The 19,086-nt window shown below is 36.4% G+C and overlaps 4 protein-coding genes and 1 pseudogene across 4 annotated transcripts; 4 read left to right on the top strand and 1 right to left on the bottom strand.

Moving 5' to 3' along the window:
* Window positions 1-46: 46 nt before the first annotated feature.
* On the top strand, window positions 47-1,165 carry LOC135132439 (endonuclease III-like protein 1). Its single transcript, XM_064060530.1, has 3 exons — window positions 47-435; window positions 483-653; window positions 702-1,165. The coding sequence occupies exons 1-3, from the start codon at window positions 91-93 to the stop codon at window positions 1,107-1,109; spliced, it is 924 nt and encodes a 307-aa protein (XP_063916600.1). The 5' UTR covers window positions 47-90; the 3' UTR covers window positions 1,110-1,165.
* LOC135132440 (transcriptional repressor CTCF-like) lies at window positions 640-2,230 on the bottom strand. The gene is made up of 2 exons (XM_064060532.1): window positions 984-2,230; window positions 640-921 (listed from the first exon to the last, which is right to left on the bottom strand). Exon 1 carries the CDS (start codon window positions 1,925-1,927, stop codon window positions 1,154-1,156), a length of 774 nt encoding a protein of 257 aa, XP_063916602.1. The 5' UTR covers window positions 1,928-2,230; the 3' UTR covers window positions 640-921; window positions 984-1,153.
* A 1,544-nt stretch (window positions 2,231-3,774) lies between these two features.
* LOC135131851 (uncharacterized) lies at window positions 3,775-11,087 on the top strand (annotated as a pseudogene).
* A 1,062-nt stretch (window positions 11,088-12,149) lies between these two features.
* LOC135131850 (uncharacterized) lies at window positions 12,150-18,928 on the top strand. The gene is made up of 18 exons (XM_064059698.1): window positions 12,150-12,806; window positions 12,864-13,055; window positions 13,102-13,287; window positions 13,334-13,403; window positions 13,451-13,577; window positions 13,628-13,849; window positions 13,895-14,063; window positions 14,114-14,460; window positions 15,954-16,122; window positions 16,174-16,513; window positions 17,111-17,265; window positions 17,319-17,510; window positions 17,557-17,742; window positions 17,788-17,857; window positions 17,905-18,031; window positions 18,085-18,306; window positions 18,357-18,525; window positions 18,579-18,928. Exons 1-18 carry the CDS (start codon window positions 12,632-12,634, stop codon window positions 18,926-18,928), a joined length of 3,468 nt encoding a protein of 1,155 aa, XP_063915768.1. The 5' UTR covers window positions 12,150-12,631.
* Window positions 14,568-16,039, top strand: LOC135132254 (cytochrome P450 4C1-like). Its single transcript, XM_064060280.1, has 5 exons — window positions 14,568-15,096; window positions 15,147-15,332; window positions 15,381-15,450; window positions 15,506-15,632; window positions 15,686-16,039. The coding sequence occupies exons 1-5, from the start codon at window positions 14,658-14,660 to the stop codon at window positions 15,926-15,928; spliced, it is 1,065 nt and encodes a 354-aa protein (XP_063916350.1). The 5' UTR covers window positions 14,568-14,657; the 3' UTR covers window positions 15,929-16,039.
* Window positions 18,929-19,086: the final 158 nt, after the last annotated feature.

The raw sequence follows: 19,086 nt of genomic DNA, 5'->3' as shown, positions 1-19,086 counted from the left end.
TCATTTTACAGTCGTACCAACCCATTTTTAAATTCTTAACCTAACTTGTACACAAACCGCTTAAAATCGACTATTCGTTAAAAAAGAGCGATGAAGCGCACAAATAAAGAAAAACCGCCCCCAACGGACCGCACTACGCGAAGTAAACGAGTTGTCGACCAGTCTGAAGTCAGCAATGTTGAAGATTCAGGGGGTGCTCCGGGAGCCCCATCAAACACATCGAAAGTCACACGAAAAGGCAGAAACGCAAAGCGGGAACATGTTACTGTTGAAAGTGAGCCCGAAACTCCGGTTGTTAAAAGTGTGAAAAAGAAAAATCCGCCGAAGGACTGGGAACAAGTTTTGGCTAATTTGAGAGAAATGCGAAAAGATTCGGACGCCCCTGTGGACTCCATGGGGTGCGATAAGTGTCAGGATGAAACAGCCAGTCCAGAAGTATTAACTTAAGTCGGATTTAATTCAAAATAATTGGTATTTTGTAGGTTATTAGATACCAAGCTCTGTTGTCTTTGATGTTGAGTAGCCAGACTAAAGATCAAGTGACGCATGCCGCTATGCTAAAATTGCAACAACACGGTTGTACAGTTGATAATATTTTGGAAACTTCGGATCAACAACTCGGGGAATTAATCTATCCTGTTAGCTTCTGGAGGGTATATAATTTATTCATTTTGTGCACATTTAAATGAAACCATTCACAGAACAAAGTCAAATTCATTAAGAAAACTACAGAAATGTTGAAGAACGAGTGGAGTGGAGACATTCCAAACACGGTTGAAGATTTATGTAAACTTCCTGGTGTGGGCCCCAAAATGGCTCATCTTTGTATGAAGACGGCGTGGGGCGTAGTCACTGGGATCGGTGTCGACACCCACGTCCACCGCATCGCGAACCGCCTCGGCTGGGTGAAATCCAAATCTCCTGAGGACACAAGAAAAGAACTAGAAGATTGGCTGCCAAAGGAGCACTGGAGTGAGGTTAACCATTTGTTGGTGGGTTTCGGCCAGCAGATTTGCCAACCTGTCAAACCTCAATGTGCTGCTTGCTTGAATAACACCCTTTGCCCTTTTGGGGTGACCACCATGAAAAAATCCAACGCTAACCATTAAATATTTGGAAAATCTACTCTACTAACACACAATTAATAAATACTTTATTTGAGAAATGCTGAGTGTTTTCGCCGAATGTGCAACTTGAGCGACGAATTTCTCCGCGTGACGTACATGAGACAGTACTGACATTTCAGCCAGTTAATTTCCCCCGGTTTGCTATGCAGCTCCGACTTGTGCTTATTCAATCTGCTGCGGTTTCTTGCTTTGTATTCGCAGTGGCTGCACTGGTGCCACTTTACATGCTCCGGTTGGACATGCCCCGTCTTGTGGTTCCCCATGCTACTCTTTGTCTTTGATCTGTACGAACATACGTCGCAATAAAACCAGTCGATCTCATCATCCGCCAAGTGTCTATGTTTTATGTGCACAGTCATGGCGCTCTTCTGCTTGCACTTGTGGGGGCAATAGTCGCAGTAGTACCACGGAATCACGGTTCCGTCCCCGTGCTTAATAATAAGGTGTCTTCGCAAATTATCTCCATGTCTCGACTTGTACTTGCACTGGTCACATTTGAACCATCTTTTCTGAAAGTTGGGTTCGAACCTGACGGGGTCGACCAGAATCGTGTTCTCGTTTATCTCATCCGGCAAGAGCAACAGCTCTTCTTCAGACTCCACCCGGATGCTGTTGGGTAAATCTGGAAATTCGTCAAGTTGGAACTGCTCGGATCTGCAGCTGTCGCAGGAGCAGTTTGCCGGTGGCAGGTTTTCCTCGAGTTCATCTAAAAGAAATAAGTTTCCGCCGTGGATGTTCATGTGGTTGTTGAGGATGGTTTCGCATTTCGACTCAAAGCAGCAGAACGGACACAGATGCATTTTGTATTTTTCAGGATTTTCAATTTTGGCACATCACAGCACTAAGGGAATGTAAAACTAAACGGTATCACAATAATTTTTGGATTTGGCTTGGGTTGAGCGACTAGGGTTGGATGAGCAAATTCGGGTGTCGAGATTGGGGGTTACATTGTGGTTATTATTGAAAGGGTGGCACAATCGTTGATTAAAAGCCAACAATCGCGGTTATTTTAGCCCGAAAGTGACATTTTTACGACGTTCTTTGAATTTTTTTGAGCGGTATTTGGTTATGTTGTCGACGCCGACACTGTCGATCAATCAATTCGCCCTACTGCAACTAACATAACAAAAGTAGATGTCCGAAGATAAGGTACAAAATCAACAATTAAAATTAAAATTTTATCGAAATTGGATGAGTCCGTGACTGCAACCGGTTTATTTAACAAAAATATACATGAATAAACAATTTACATCTAGCTGGAGGTTGTTGTTTTTTATTGAAACATGAAAAAGTTTAAGATAAATGCTATATTCTTTAGATCTGTGGTTGTGGGGGAGGAAACTCCCATTTTAATGGGCTTCCAAAATACACCGCCCACCTGGACTTCTCCTTTCTCCTCAGCGAAAATACGTCTTGGAGGAAGTCATCATGTCGATATTTTTGGTTGTAATACGACAAAAATACGACTTTTTGAGATGGCATGAAATTTTGACAAATGTCTCGAATTTGAACGTCAATGGGTTATAAGACAGTGTTGTATTTTATTTTTGCCCTAATTACTTTACATATATTCGCGTACTCTATCCTCGCCTTTGTCTTGTTTGGCATCTTTTTGCTAATTTATTACTTCTGGGACGACAGCAATTAGTTACAGACCCCCGGAGTTAGAGATTCTACGTTTATTCAACATCTACCTTCACACAGACTTGCCCTGGAAGAAATTTTGCTTGAAGTGGTAGAAAAAACAGAAATTATCGCAACTGGTGTAAATGATGCCACGGACGCACATGTTGTTCTATACTAGCAGTACACAAAAAATATGCGTGTCAAAATTTGGCTTTTTGAAAACTAAACGTTGACAACTGAAGATTCAGGACAATTGGTCTACTCGAAGAGCGTTATTAAAGAAAATTTGAAGATTTTACCGATGAAGGCAGCATTGAGAAGTCTTTTAAACAAAGATTTGGTCTTAAGTACCACAAAGTTTCGACGATCGGATGGTTGAATGATTTTTTATCTTGCTTTATAATTTTAAATGTAAATCAAAATAAATAGCTCGTTTTGAACACGTTGCTTTTTGTGGTAAATTATTATGTTCATGATAGAGTATGATTACCGAATTTTTTGAGAATTTTTAGACGACGTTTTCCAAATATGAAATTTTCCACTATGAATCCAAGTTCAACGTTTTGGTAAGTTATTAAATTGTTGCCGAATATGTAGTTTACTTTAATCGTGGTGGGTCAGACGGATTGTAAAATAAGTGCGCAATTATGCATTTATATGCATTTTTTCAAACAAACAGTTTTGTTTAGGTATTTAAAGGTATGCAAAATTATAGAAGCGTGTTCAAATAATAATAAAAATAAGTAAATCTCTCTTAAATATGGAGGAACTCAAAGTGCGTATTCAAATTTTCCCCCAAGAAATATTTTGTTTCAACTAAGTATATTGTTATTACAGATATTTTTGAATCTTTTATCCGTTTGAACAGAAAATACAGACTACTACCAATTTATGTTTTTACTAGGACACAAATTGTTTGTTTTTTAGCTAGTTTTTATCATCTAGATAACAATATTCCGTCTATTTCGATTTGTAAGCGCAACAAACTTAAAGACATTAAATAAAACCATTAGTTGTCATGATGGCAAACGAACATGTTCAAAGTGTTTGCCTTGCAACCACTATATGTCTTGTGATTTTTCTTCTTCTAAGAACTTGGAAAAGAAGACACATTTACTACCGCGCAGCTAAAGTTAAGGGACCTTTTCCACTCCCGGTAATTGGAAGTACTTATGTTTTATGGGGCCACACTCAAGGTAGGTACGGTCATATAATTTCTCTTGATCATGAAAGTCTCTCAGACCTCTTGGAAGGTTTAATTCGTCTAAATAAAAAGTATGGTTCCCTTTACAAATTTTGGACGGGAAGTGAGTTGTGCTTTTTCGCTTCTAAACCCGAAGAAGTGCAAATCGTTCTCAACAGTTGCGCCGAGAAATATCAAGATATGAAATACTTGAATCCAGTTTTTGGGAAAGGTCTCCTCACTTTACCAGGTTAGTGAGACATTTGTTCGATCACGTTTCGTTTTGTTATTTGTGGTTAGCCCCAGAGTGGAAAATACACCGAAAGCTGTTACGGGGGACTTTCAGTCAAGAGATTTTGAATTCGTTTGTGAAGACTTACGTGGTTTATTCTAACATTATGGTGGGAAAACTTGAAGAAAGTCTTGGTAAAGGTTTGGTTGATGTGTTCCCGCTTTTTTCGCTGTGCATGACGGATATTCTTTGCGGTAAAAACGAAAACGGAAATCGAAATGTGATTAATCGTTGCATTTTAGATACAATGATGGGTGTTCAAGTTAACACAATGAAGGAAAATGGGTACAATTTAATATTACAAACAGCCAGGTACTTTTTTTATTGTGGTTCCGAACAATTGTGTTCAACGATAATGGTTTTCCAGACTAGGAGAGCTAGGTTGTTTGCGTACGGCCAATCCTTTGCTTCATCCAGACATTTTGTGGAATCGAACTTCTCTGTCCAAAGAAACACGTACAATACTGGAAGAGGTTCAACAATTTATTAAAAAAGTAGGTCAATGCCACCGCATTGGTACAAATTTTACACCACGCAATTTGTTTAGATCGTTGATACTAAGAGGCTGGAGAAAGCAAAAAACGTCGCTTGTGCGTCTCAAAAACCCATTTTGTTGAATCGAATGCTAGAATTAGAAGACACTGAAAAAATATGGGACGAACAAATGTCACTTGAAGAAACTCAAGCAGTTCTAGTGGCAGGTGCCGACGCAACAACTCTGACTTTAGGTTACGTCCTCATGATGCTAGGGATGCACCAAGAAATACAGGTTCTTTTAGCAATCATGTAACCAAAGCTTCAAATCCAAATTTCAGACACAAGTACACCAAGAACTAGATTTCGTTTTTGGTGTCAGTAACAGAGATGTCACTTTGGAAGATCTGCTCCAACTACCACTTCTCGAGCGTGTCATCAAGGAAACTTTGAGAATTTTTCCCGTGGCTCCGTTAGTTGGAAGGTACTTAACCAAAGACATTGTGTTGGGTAAGTTCTAGAATTTTTCGTCTGCAGGAACTAATCGATGTTTTATTTTAGAAAATGTTGTTCTTCCACAAGGCAGTACTGTTTATGTACCCATTATCTGTGTCCATCGAGACGGAAATTTGTGGCCGGAGCCTCTCAAATTCGACCCTGATAGATTTCTGCCAAGCGAAGTGGCCAAAAGGCACCCTTTTTCCTATTTTCCGTTCAGCGGAGGTCCTAGAAAATGTCTGGGTCCTAGGTATGCCATGATGGCTATCACAACAGTTTTGGCGACAATCCTGAGACACTATAAAGTTGCGGAAACTGGATTTGGTGAAATTTCTGAAATAGAAATGAAACTTGATGTTTCTGGTAGGTGTGTTAAAGGCCAAAATGTTAAATTAGAAAAAAGGTCTGTTGAAATGTAATATATGGTTAATAGAGTTTTTACCCAATACATTCGTGTTTTGTTTCTTTCGTTCTACCATCACCTGCCATTTTTTGAAATCTTGAAATCGAGATGAAACAACTTTTGTGGTGAAGCTAAAATTAATATTGCGAACAAATATGTTTCACCAAGTATTTACGTCTATCAGCTGTCAGAATTATTGATAGATTCTCCTGAAAAATGAATGACAGATATGTCGTTTTTGTAATGAAACTCTTGGTAATAACCTTTTTAATTATAGAGAGGATAAATAGAGAGACACAAAGACGAGAAAGTTTGACCCGAACCGTTAAAATGGAACCCTGACAGATTCCTCCCAAGTGTAGTTGTTAAAAAATAATAAGATTTTGGCAAATGACATACCCTCTAAGAAACGAGAGGGTGGGTGGGCGGGGCTAGTACCTGCTAAGATAAGACTAATTTTGGCAGATGATATACCCTCTAAGAAACGAGAGGGTGGGTGGGCGGGGCTAATATCTGTTAAAATAAGACCGATTTTGGCAAATGACACATCGACATATTAGAAGAATAAGAACAGAAAAATAGAGTAAAATACAGTGATAAAACACAGGGTGTTTATTTGAGAAAACTGAAATATGGATATTTGAAAATTGTGGAGTTTAAAATTTGCATTTAGTAAGATCAATCTGATCTTAGCAAGTACTAGCCCCGCTCATCTGCCCTTTATTTCCTTTTTCTTTATTTATCATTGGATAAAAATTGCAAGACAGACTTTAAAAATAACCCTATTGCGATTTTTTTATGAGCCGCTTCATTAACAACAAAGCTAAAGAAAATTGAAATATATTATACAATTTTTATTTTTAGCCAAAATTCTGGATGCCATGGACTCAACACGGATTTTATACTCCTAAAATTTTAAGAACGTTTATTATCGGAAAAATTGGAAGATTACGACATCATTTTTTATTTATTATGCTTCCTACAACGTTTGCAAGATTTGAGAGCATTCGGCTCTGAAATTTCGAAGTTAAATTGTAAAATAATGGTGTTATACAACTGTTTTTATTTATCATTTAGTAGCGGACCTAGAAATTGTATAGGTACTGGAGAGTGTGAGGTACAGCCTTCGATATAGTGTAAATTAGCAGCTTTGTTTTAGAGACGCTTCGGTATTTTTCGCAAAATTTGGTGTTTTAAGAAACGTTTTAGTTGCATAGATTTCTACTCAAACGATAGAATCAAATGGAAAATTTATAAAAACAGCGTAATAACAAGTATTGAATGAATAAATTTGTTCAACATTCTGGACTATAATTACCGAATAGTAACCTTGATAGTGTCTACTAAAGCCTACTCAAGTTTATTGCAAAACAATTTGCTTTTATAGTCTTTGCCATTTCTATTGAAACACCACTTGTTAATCGTAAATTTGACAACATTCATATTCAGACAATTTTCTAACTAAAAGACGTTGTCAATCAACCGAAAGCTGTCACCAATTGCTAAATTTTAAGCAAAATCAACAGGTGGTGTTTCAATAGAAATGGCAAAGACGATATATGTTTATTCCGAATTAACAGTTGCTAATTAATTATTTAAACGTACCTGATAGTTAAGTGCAGTCGTAAATTTTCGGAAACGTGTCTAACAATAAAAAATAAAATAAAAGCCTGCTTAAAATAATGATTGATGAATATATTCAAGATGTCTACATTATTCTCGGTTTTTGCCTTTCTTACTTTTTTCTTTCAAGAATGTGGCGAAGAAGACGTCTTTACTACTACGCGTCTAAAGTGAAAGGACCCATTTCACTTCTGTTTCTTGGAAGCTCGTATGTTTTTTTGGAGGAACTCAAAGTGCGTATTCACATTTCCCTCCAAGAAATATTTTCTTTTAACTATATCGTCATTGCAGACATTTTTGAAGCTTTTATCCGTTTGAACAGAAAATACGAACACATGTATAAGCTTTGGTTGGGTGACGAGTTATGTTTTGTCGTCAGCAAGCACGAAGACGTACGTGTGGTTTTAAAGAATGCCATAGAGAAGTTACCGAGTTATAAACTTATGACTCCTGTTTTCGGAAATGGACTTATCACCTTGCCAGGTCAGTGAGACACATATTTTTAAATGTGCTCAATTTAGCTTATTAGGTGATGAATGGAAAATGCATCGAAAATTTCTAAATGTTGCATTTAATCAACAAATCTTGAATTCCTTCATGGGGACTTTTGCGAGCTACTCAAACACACTTATAGGTAAACTAGAAGTAGAAGCAGGAAACGATTTGTTTGATTTGGTCCCCATTCTAAGTCGATATACTTTGGATGTTGTTGCTGGTAAAAGTAAACTACTTTATTCCAACTAACTTATAAATAATTGTAGATACAATTCTGGGGGTGAAACTTAACACTATAAACCAAAAAGGACACAATCTGATTGCATGGACCTCGCGGTACCCATTATTCCTACAACGTCTTTGTTAAATAATTGTTCTTGCATAGCTTTAGCTTTAATAATGTTCTTGAATAGTTTTCATGATGCATGTTCTAGACTGTCGAAAATAAAAGATCTGAGAAGTTGAAAACTTCTGAAAATAATCCAAACAAGCATACTTTTTTGGAACATGTATTTAAACTGGAAGATGTTGAAAACATGTGGAGCAAAGAAATGTCTGTTGCAGAAACTCAAACGGTTTTAGTAGCAGGTGGTGACACAACATCTCTGACGACCGGTTATGTTCTTATGATGTTAGGAATGCATCAAGACATACAGGTTTATCTTGTACAATGATTATTTAAAGTACAGTTCAATTTTTAGAACAAAACTTACGAAGAATTGCTTTGTGTATTTGGCGACAGTCAACGAGAAGTCTCTCTGGAAGATTTACACCAGTTGACGTATCTTGAACGTGTTATTAAAGAAACTTTGAGACTTTTCCCTATAGGTCCCGTATTGGGGAGACATTTAACCAGCAATCTTGTTTTAGGTGCTATGATGTTTCTCAAATTTGCCGCTGCTAATTTATTTTTTTACTAGGAGACTATATTTGTCCGAAAGGCAGTTCCATTTTGATTCCTATAATAGCTATCCATAGAGATGAGAAAGTGTGGCCTGAACCGTTAAAATTTAACCCTGACAGATTCCTCCCGAGTGAGATATCCAAACGGCATCCATGTTCTTTTTTATCGTTTAGTAGTGGACCTAGAAATTGTATCGGCTTTAGATTTGCAACGATGGCTATAAAAACCGTTCTTACAACGGTTTTGAGACACTACAAAGTTGTGGAAACTGAATACAGTTCAATTTCTGAGATACCACTAAAGATGGATGTTGCAACAAAGTGTGTCAACGGCCAAAATGTTAAATTACAGAAAATATTACAACAATAAATTCTTGCTTTTATTACTGACTTTATAATGCGTGCAAAGGAGGTACGGTTTTATTAAAAGTGACAAATGTAGACCTTCGAATAAATGTATTTTATCTATGTAGGTAGTATTTTTATTTTTTACAAAAGGTTGACACAAATTTTAAAGTTTTTATTTGATTTACATGCAATTACTCTTCAACTTTATCATTTCGATAACCACAGCAAGAAAGTAAGAAATTAAAACCATTAGTGGTCACGATGGTAAACGAACATGTTCAAAGATTTTACCTTGCAACCGCCATATGTCTTGTGGTTTTTCTTCTACTAAGAACTTGGAAAAGAAGACATATTTACTACTGTGCAGCTAAAATTAAAGGACCTCTTGCACTTCCATTAATTGGAAGTGCTTATGTCTTATTGGGTCACACTCAAGGTAAGTATGGTCGTACAATTTTTTTTTTTTTTTGATTCTGAAAGTATCTCAGAGATATTGGAAACTTTAATTCGTCTAAGCAACAAGTACGGTACCCTTTTCAAATTTTGGGCGGGCAGTGATCTGAGCTTTTTCGCTTCGAAACCCGAAGAAGTGCAAATCATTCTCACGAGTTGTTCGGAAAAATACCAGGACATAAAATACTTGAATCCAGTTTTTGGGAAAGGTCTCCTCACATTACCAGGTTAGTGAGAAATTTACTCGGTCACGTTTCGTTTTATTATTTGTGGTTAGCCCCAGAGTGGAAAATACACCGAAAATTATTACGAGGGACTTTCAGTCACGAAGTTTTGAATTCGTTTGTGAAGACTTACGTGGTTTATTCTAACATTATGGTGGAAAAACTTGAAGAGACTCTTGGTAAAGGTTTAATCGATGTGTTCCCGCTTTTTTCTCTGTGTATGACGGATATTCTTTGCGGTAAAAATAAAAACGGAAATCGAAATGTGATTAATCCTTGCATTATAGATACAATGATGGGTGTTCAAGTTAACACAATGAAGGAAAATGGGTACAATTTAATATTACAAACAGCCAGGTAGTTTTTTTCTATTGTGGTTCCGAACAATTGTGTTCAACGATAATGGTTTTCCAGACTAGGAGAGCTAGGTTCTTTGCGTACGGTCAATCCCTTGCTTCATCCAGACATTTTGTGGAACCGAACTTCTATGTCTAAAGAAACACGTACAATACTGGAAGAGGTTCAACAATTCATTAAAAAAGTAGGTCAATGCCACCGCAGTGGTACAAATTTTACACCACGCAATTTGTTTAGATCGTCGAAACTAAGAGGCTTGAAAAAGCACAAAATGTCGCTTGTGTGTCTCAAAAACCCATTTTGTTGAATCGCATGCTAGAATTAGAAGACACTGAAAAAATATGGGACGAACAAATGTCACTTGAAGAAACTCAAGCAGTTCTAGTGGCAGGTGCTGACGCGACAACTCTGACTTTAGGTTACGTCCTCATGATGCTAGGGATGCACCAAGAAATACAGGTTCTTTTTGCAATCATGTAACCAAAGCTTCAAATCCAAATTTCAGACACAAGTACACCAAGAACTAGATTTCGTTTTTGGTATCAGTAACAGAGACGTCACTTTGGAAGATCTGCTCCAACTACAACTTCTCGAGCGTGTCATCAAGAAAACTTTGAGAATTTTCCCCGTGGCTCCGTTAGTTGGAAGGTACTTAACCAAAGACATTGTGTTGGGTAAGTTCTAGAATTTTTCGTCTGCAGGAACTAATCGATGTTCTATTTTAGAAAATGTTGTTCTTCCAGAAGGCAGTACTGTTTATATCCCCATTATCTGTGTCCATCGAGACGGAAATTTGTGGCCGGAGCCTCTCAAATTCGACCCTGATAGATTTCTGCCAAGCGAAGTGGCCAAAAGGCACCCTTTTTCCTATTTTCCGTTCAGCGGAGGTCCTAGAAAATGTCTGGGTCCTAGGTACGCCATGATGGCTATTACAACAGTTTTGGCGACAATCCTGAGACACTATAAAGTTGTGGAAACTGGATTTGGTGAAATTTCTGAAATAGAAATGAAACTTGATGTTTCTGGTAGGTGTGTTAAAGGCCAAAATGTTAAATTAGAAAAAAGATTTGTTGAACTGTAACATATGGTTAATACAGTTTTTGCCCAATACATTCTTTGTTTCTACCATCACTTGCCATTTTTTGAAATCTCGAAATTGAGATTTAGCAGCTTTTGAGGTGAAGCTAATTGAATTAGAAGAATTACTGAAAGATTCTGCTATGTTCAAACCATTAAGTTGTTACTAAAGGAAAACTTGATGAGGCAATCACATTTCTATTTACTGTTAGAGCCAGTGTTAGAAGACGTGACAATCACGTAGAAAAAATGGATGACGAAAATTGTTTTTGGGTACGTTTTGGTTATGTAATGAAACCGTTGGAAATAATTTTTTTAATTATAAAGAGCATAAGTGGAAGGTACGAACTCATAAATCAGGTTTGACTAACTATAAAGTGCGTCAAAGCTCAAAGAGTACACTGATCTATATTAATATATTCTGAAATTAACTAACTGGTTTCTTGGACATGGTACCGTTTTCTATATTACGTAATTATTATTATTATTATTTTAATATAAAAGATAACAACAGTTAATCCTACAAGTAATATCTTAAAATGTTGGATGTTTACGTCGCTGTTAGAGTTCTTCTTACTGGAACTATCACGTACCTTCTTTACGTTTTTTTACAAACCTGTTGGAACAAAGAGGTGCAGTTTTATTAAAAAAGTAAATGTAGAACTAGGCACAATTAGTATTGTTATTATGTCAATAGATTTTATTTTTGGTGGCAGCTAAAAGGACTTCACCTTTCTCGATTATCACTTCCAATAAGTGTTATTAAAGAAACCTTGTATCTTTTTTGCCTTTGTTCCAACTGAATATGGTGAAGTTTCTGAGACAGAAAAGAAACTCGTGGCGAAAATATTAAGAGATAAAGAAAAATCTCTAAGTTTTGAAGGATAATAAAAACATATTTTTCCGACAGTGATAGCAATGACAGCAACAAAAATACGTTGTTAGTCACCATTTAGTTGAAGACCTAGAACTTGAAAAGAATCTAGACGGAGATTTCCTTGACCCATTTTCCTGTTTCATGCAGGCTATTCCATGTCATAAATATTTCTGCCGTACAGTTAATTTAATACGATTTCATCTCCTCCCTCCACTGCGTCTGCATCTCTTTGGTTGCTGCTGCTACCTGCCAGTTAATTATATTTCGTCTTTTTGTGAGTGAACAAGCGGATTTATTTATCTTGATGCTACACGGTTTTGTGGACAGTGTAACGTACACCTTCGACATTTTTGGAAATTAGCAGCTTTGTTTTAGAGACGCTTCGGTATTTGGAAAATTTATAAAAACACCATAAATTGGTACAAGTTGTGAGTGAATAATTTTTTTCAACGTTTTAAATAATTATTGCTGAATATGCGTTTAACCTTGATACTGTCGAGTAAAGCTTACTCATATTTATTGCAAAATAAGTGTATTATTTTGCTTTAACAAGTTTGTTACAAGTTCGTCGTTAATTAATTATTCAAACATACATAACAACTAAGTGCAGTGGTAAATTTCGGGAAACGTGTTTAATTATAAAAAAATAAAATAAAATTCTGCTAAATATAATGATTGGCGAATATATTCAAGATGTTTACATTATTCTCGGTTTTTGCCTTTCGTACTTTTTTCTTTCGAGAATGTGGAGAAGAAGACGCCTTTACTACTACGCGTCTAAAGTGAAAGGACCCATTTCACTTCCGTTTTTTGGAAGCTCGTATGTTTTTTTTGGAGGAACTCAAAGTGCGTATTCACATTTCCCCCAAGAAATATTTTCTTTTAACTATATTGTTATTACAGAAATTTTTGAAGCTTTTATCAGTTTGAACAGAAAATACGGACACATGTATAAGCTTTGGTTGGGTGACGAGTTATGTTTTGTCGTCAGCAAACACGAAGACGTACGTGTGGTTTTAAAGAATGCCATAGATAAGTTACCGAGTTATAAATTTTTGATTCCTGTTTTCGGAGATGGACTTATCACTTTACCAGGTCAGTGAGACACATATTTTTAAATTAGCTCAATTTTGCCTATTAGGTGATGAATGGAAAATGCATCGAAAATTTCTAAATGTTGCATTTAATCAACAAATCTTGAATTCCTTCATGGGGACTTTTGCGAGCCACTCAAACACACTTATAGGTAAACTAGAAGTAGAAGCAGGAAACGATTTGTTTGATTTGGTCCCCATTCTAAGTCGATATACTTTGGATGTTGTTGCTGGTAAAAGTAAACTACTTTATTCCAACTAACTTATAAATAATTGTAGATACAATTCTGGGGGTGAAACTTAACACTATAAACCAAAAAGGACACAATCTGATTGCATGGACCTCGCGGTAGCCCTTATTTCTTCAACGTTGTTTTAAAATAATTGTTTTTGCAGACTTTCAGAACTGGCCGCTATTCGAATGGCGAATCCTCTTCTTCAACCAGACTTTTTGTGGAAGAAGACATCCATGGCCAAAGAGACTAAAATTTTGTCGGAGAAAGTCCACGACTTTATTAGAACAGTATTTAGCTGGAATAGTCGTTTAAGTAGTTTTCACAATGCATGTTTTAGACTGTCGAAAATAAAAGATCTGAAAAGCTGAAAACTTCTGAAAATAATCCAAACAAGCATACTTTTTTGGAACATGTATTTAAACTGGAAGATGTTGAAAACATGTGGAGCAAAGAAATGTCTGTTGCAGAAACTCAAACGGTTTTAGTAGCAGGTGGTGACACAACATCTCTGACGATCGGTTATGTTCTTATGATGTTAGGAATGCATCAAGACATACAGGTTTATCTTGTACAATGCTTATTTAAAGTACAGTTCAATTTTTAGAACAAAACTTACGAAGAATTGGTTTGTGTTTTTGGCGACAGTCAACGAGAAGTCTCTCTGGAAGATTTACACCAGTTGACGTATCTTGAACGTGTTATTAAAGAAACTTTGAGACTTTTCCCTATAGGTCCCGTATTGGGGAGACATTTAACCAGCGATCTTGTTTTAGGTGCTATGATGTTTCTCAAATTTTCCGCTGCTAATTTATTTTTTTACTAGGAGACTATATTTGTCCGAAAGGCAGTTCTATTTTGATTCCTATAATATCTGTCCACAGAGATGAGAAAGTGTGGCCTGAACCGTTAAAATTTAACCCTGACAGATTCCTCCCGAGCGAGATATCCAAACGACATCCATGTTCTTATTTATCGTTTAGTATTGGACCTAGAAATTGTATAGGCTTTAGATTTGCAACGATGGCTATAAAAACCGTTCTGGCGACGGTTTTGAGACACTACAGAGTTGTGGAAACTGAGTACAGTTCGATTTCTGAAATACAACTGAAGACTGATGTTGCAACAAAGTGCGCCACCGGCCAGAATGTTAAATTACAAAAAAGATTTCAACAATAATTGCTTGCCGTTTTTACTGTCTTGATAACATGTTATAGTAAAAGCCGATTAATGTAGGCTTTCAAATGTAATTAAAATACAAATTGTTCAAGTCTTTTAGCTGTTTTGAATGCAATCAAACTTTTTATCATCTAGATAACAATATTCCCTCTATTTCTATTTGTAAGCGCAACCAAATAAGGCATTAATTAATGAAACCATTAGTTGTCACGTTGCCAAAAATTCATGTTCATGTTCAAAATGTTTGCCTTGCAACCGCTATATGTCTTGTAATTTTTCTTCTTCTAAGAACTTGGAAAAGAAGATATATTTACTACCGCGCAGCTAAAGTTAAGGGACCTTTTCCACTCCCGGTAATTGGAAGTACTTATGTTTTATGGGGCCACACTCAAGGTAGGTACGGTCATATAATTTCTCTTGATCATGAAAGTCTCTCAGACCTCTTGGAAGGTTTAATTCGTCTAAATAAAAAATATGGTTCTCTTTACAAATTTTGGACAGGAACTAAGCTGTGCTTTTTCGCTTCTAAACCCGAAGAAGTGCAAATCGTTCTCAACAGTTGCGCCGAAAAATATCAAGATATGAAATACTTGAATCCAGTTTTTGGAAAAGGTCTCCTCACTTTACTAGGTTAGTGAGACATTTGTTCGATCACGTTTCGTTTTATTATTTGTGGTTAGCCCCAGAGTGGAAAATACACCGAAAGCTGTTACGGGGGACTTTCAGTCAAGAGATTTTGAATTCGTTTGTGAAGACTTACGTGGTTTATTCTAACATTATGGTGGGAAAACTTGAAGAAAGTCTTGGTAAAGGTTTGGTTGATGTGTTCCCGTTTTTTTCGCTATGTATGACGGATATTCTTTGCGGTAAAAACGAAAACGGAAATCGAAATGTGATTAATCGTTGCATTTTAGATACAATGATGGGTGTTCAAGTTAACACAATGAAGGAAAATGGGTACAATTTAATATTACAAACAGCCAGGTACTTTTTTTATTGTGGTTCCGAACAATTGTGTTCAACGATAATGGTTTTCCAGACTAGGAGAGCTAGGTTGTTTGCGTACGGCCAATCCTTTGCTTCATCCAGACATTTTGTGGAATCGAACTTCTCTGTCTAAAGAAACACGTACAATACTGGAAGAGGTTCAACAATTTATTAAAAAAGTAGGTCAATGCCACCGCATTGGTACAAATTTTACACCACGCAATTTGTTTAGATCGTTGATACTAAGAGGCTGGAGAAAGCAAAAAACGTCGCTTGTGCGTCTCAAAAACCCATTTTGTTGAATCGAATGCTAGAATTAGAAGACACTGAAAAAATATGGGACGAACAAATGTCACTTGAAGAAACTCAAGCAGTTCTAGTGGCAGGTGCCGACGCAACAACTCTGACTTTAGGTTACGTCCTCATGATGCTAGGGATGCACCAAGAAATACAGGTTCTTTTAGCAATCATGTAACCAAAGCTTCAAATCCAAATTTCAGACACAAGTACACCAAGAACTAGATTTCGTTTTTGGTGTCAGTAACAGAGATGTCACTTTGGAAGATCTGCTCCAACTACCACTTCTCGAGCGTGTCATCAAGGAAACTTTGAGAATTTTTCCCGTGGCTCCGTTAGTTGGAAGGTACTTAACCAAAGACATTGTGTTGGGTAAGTTCTAGAATTTTTCGTCTGCAGGAACTAATCGATGTTTTATTTTAGAAAATGTTGTTCTTCCAGAAGGCAGTACTGTTTATATCCCCATTATCTGTGTCCATCGAGACGGAAATTTGTGGCCGGAACCTCTCAAATTCGACCCTGATAGGTTTCTGCCAAGCGAAGTGGCCAAAAGGCACCCTTTTTCCTATTTTCCGTTCAGCGGAGGTCCTAGAAAATGTCTGGGTCCTAGGTACGCCATGATGGCTATCACAACAGTTTTGGCGACAATCCTGAGACACTATAAAGTTGTGGAAACTGGATTTGGTGCAATTTCTGAAATAGAAATGAAACTTGATGTTTCTGGTAGGTGTGTTAAAGGCCAAAATGTTAAATTAGAAAAAAGGTTTGTTGAACTGTAACATATGCTTAATACAGTTTTTGCCCAATACATTTGTGATTTATTTCTTTGGTTCTGCCATTACTTGACATTTTTTGAAATCTCGAAATTGAGATTTAGCAGCTTTTGTGGTGAAGCTAATTGAATTAGAAAAATTACTGAAATATTCTGCTATTCTCAAACCATATAAGTTGTTACCAGAGGAAATCTTGATGAGGCAATCACATTTCTATTTACTGTTAGAGCCAGTGTTAGAAGACGTGACAATCACGTAGAAAAAATGGAAGACGAAAATTCTTTTGGGTACGTTTTGGTTATGTAATGAAACCCTTTGAAATTATTTTTTTAATTATAGAGAGCATAAGTGAAAGGTACGAACTCATAAGTTAGGTTTGACGTAGCTATAAAGTGCGTCAAAGCTCAAAGAATACACTTAGATAATATACTAAAATATACTGAAATTAACTAACTGGTTTCTTGGACATTGTGCCGTTTTCTATTAAGTAATAATTATTTTTTTTTCTTTTTAATATAAAAGGTAACAACAGTTTGTTAATCCTACAAGTAATATCTTAAAATGTTGGATGTTTACGTCGCTGTTAGAGTTCTTCTTACTGGAACTTTCACGTATCTTCTTTGCGTCTTTTTACAAGCATGTTGGAACAAAAGACGTTTGTACTACTGTGCGTCGAAAGTGAAAGGACCTTTGGCATTTCCGGTTATTGGGAGCGCATACCTATTTTTTGGAGGAACTCAAAGTTAGTATCCAGCCACATTCAAAAGTATTTTTAAGCAAGTTGAAGTTTTGTAGACATTTTTGAAAATTTCATTCGTTTGGGTAAAAAATATGGGTACACGTATAAACTTTGGTTGGGTAATAGATTATATTTTGTCGTCAGTAAACCCGAAGACGTACAAATGGTTTTAAACAGCACTGTAGACAGACTGTCAAATATTAAATTTTTGATTCCAGCTTTTGGAAATGGACTGCTTACTTTACCAGGTAAGTGAGAAACAAATATTTAAACAAGCTAAATTTTCTCTGTAAGGTGATGAATGGAAATCACATCGAAAACTTCTGAATGTCGCATTTAATCAAAAAATCTTGAATAGTTTCGTGGGGACATTTGCCAGCTATTCAAACGTGCTGGTTGATAAACTAGAAGCAGAAGCAGATGACAACTTTTTTGACTTGGTGCCTATTTTAACTCGTTGTACTGTGGATATTCTTATCGGTATGACAGTACTAATTGATTAAAACTCTCTTAAAGAAATTTCAGGTACAACAATGGGTGTCAATCTTAACATCATGAAAGGCGGAGGGCACAATTTAATTTCGTGGACTTCGCGGTAGCTATTAATTATTTAACGTTTGTTTTAACTCAAGTGCGTTGTAGACTTTCAGAGTTGGCCGTTTTACGAATGGCAAAACCTCATTTTCAACCAGAGTTTCTATGGAAGCGGATGTCCATGGCTAAAGAGAGTAAAATTCTATCAGAAAAAGTCCATAACTTTATCAAAAGGGTATTATTTCTATGACTTTATCTTGAAGTTGCTTTTTATGACACATCTTTTAGATTGTTGAAATGAAAAGATCTGAAACGGCGCAAAACGTTGAACTCAGTGGGACTAAGCGTATCTTTTTAGAACAATTACTTAAGTTGGAAGATAGCGAAGCTATGTGGAATAGAGAAACGTCCATTGAAGAAACTCAGACTATTTTAGTTACAGGCAGTGACTCAACAGCTGTGACGATTGGTTTTGTTCTTATGATGTTAGGAATGCATCAGGATATACAGGTTTATTCTGTATTTGTACAATATTTATTTAAAATTCACTTCAATTTTAGAACAAAACTTACGAAGAATTGGTTTGTGTATTTGGTGACAGTCAACGAGAAGTCTCTCTGGAAGATTTACACCAGTTGACGTATCTTGAACGTGTTATTAAAGAAACTTTGAGACTCTTCCCTATAGGTCCCGTGTTGGGGAGACATTTAACCAGCGATCTCGTTTTAGGTACTATGATGTTTCTCAAATTTGCCGCTGCTAATTTATTTTTTTACTAGGAGACTATGTTTGTCCGAAAGGCAGTTCCATTTTGATTCCTATAATAGCTATCCACAGAGATGGGAAAGTGTGGCCTGAACCGTTAAAATTTAAACCTGACAGATTCCTCCCGAATGAGATATCCAAACGGCATCCATGTTCTTTTTTATGGTTTAGTAGTGGACCTAGAAATTGTATAGGCTTTAGATTCGCAACGATGGCTATAAAAACCGTTCTGGCAACGGTTTTGAGACACTACAGAGTTGTGGAAACTGAATACAGTTCAATTTCTGAGATACAACTGAAGATGGATGTTGCAACAAAGTGTGTCAACGGCCAAAATGTTAAATTACAGAAAAGATTACAACAATAAATTCTTGCTTTTATTACTGCTTTATAATGCGTGCAAAGGAGGTACGGTTTTATTAAAAGTGACAAATGTAGACCTTCGAATAAATGTATTTTATCTATGTAGGTAGTATTTTTATTTTTTACAAAAGGTTGACACAAATTTTAAAGTTTTTATTTGAT

The sequence above is a fragment of the Zophobas morio genome, unplaced genomic scaffold (assembly GCF_036711695.1).
Source record: "Zophobas morio isolate AGI-343-1 ecotype UQ-CSIRO unplaced genomic scaffold, CSIRO_AGI_Zmor_V1 ptg000021l, whole genome shotgun sequence".
NCBI classification, from domain to species: Eukaryota; Metazoa; Arthropoda; class Insecta; order Coleoptera; family Tenebrionidae; genus Zophobas; species Zophobas morio.
Note: the sequence above shows the minus strand (reverse complement) of the source record. Positions and strands in the feature narration are given on the sequence as shown.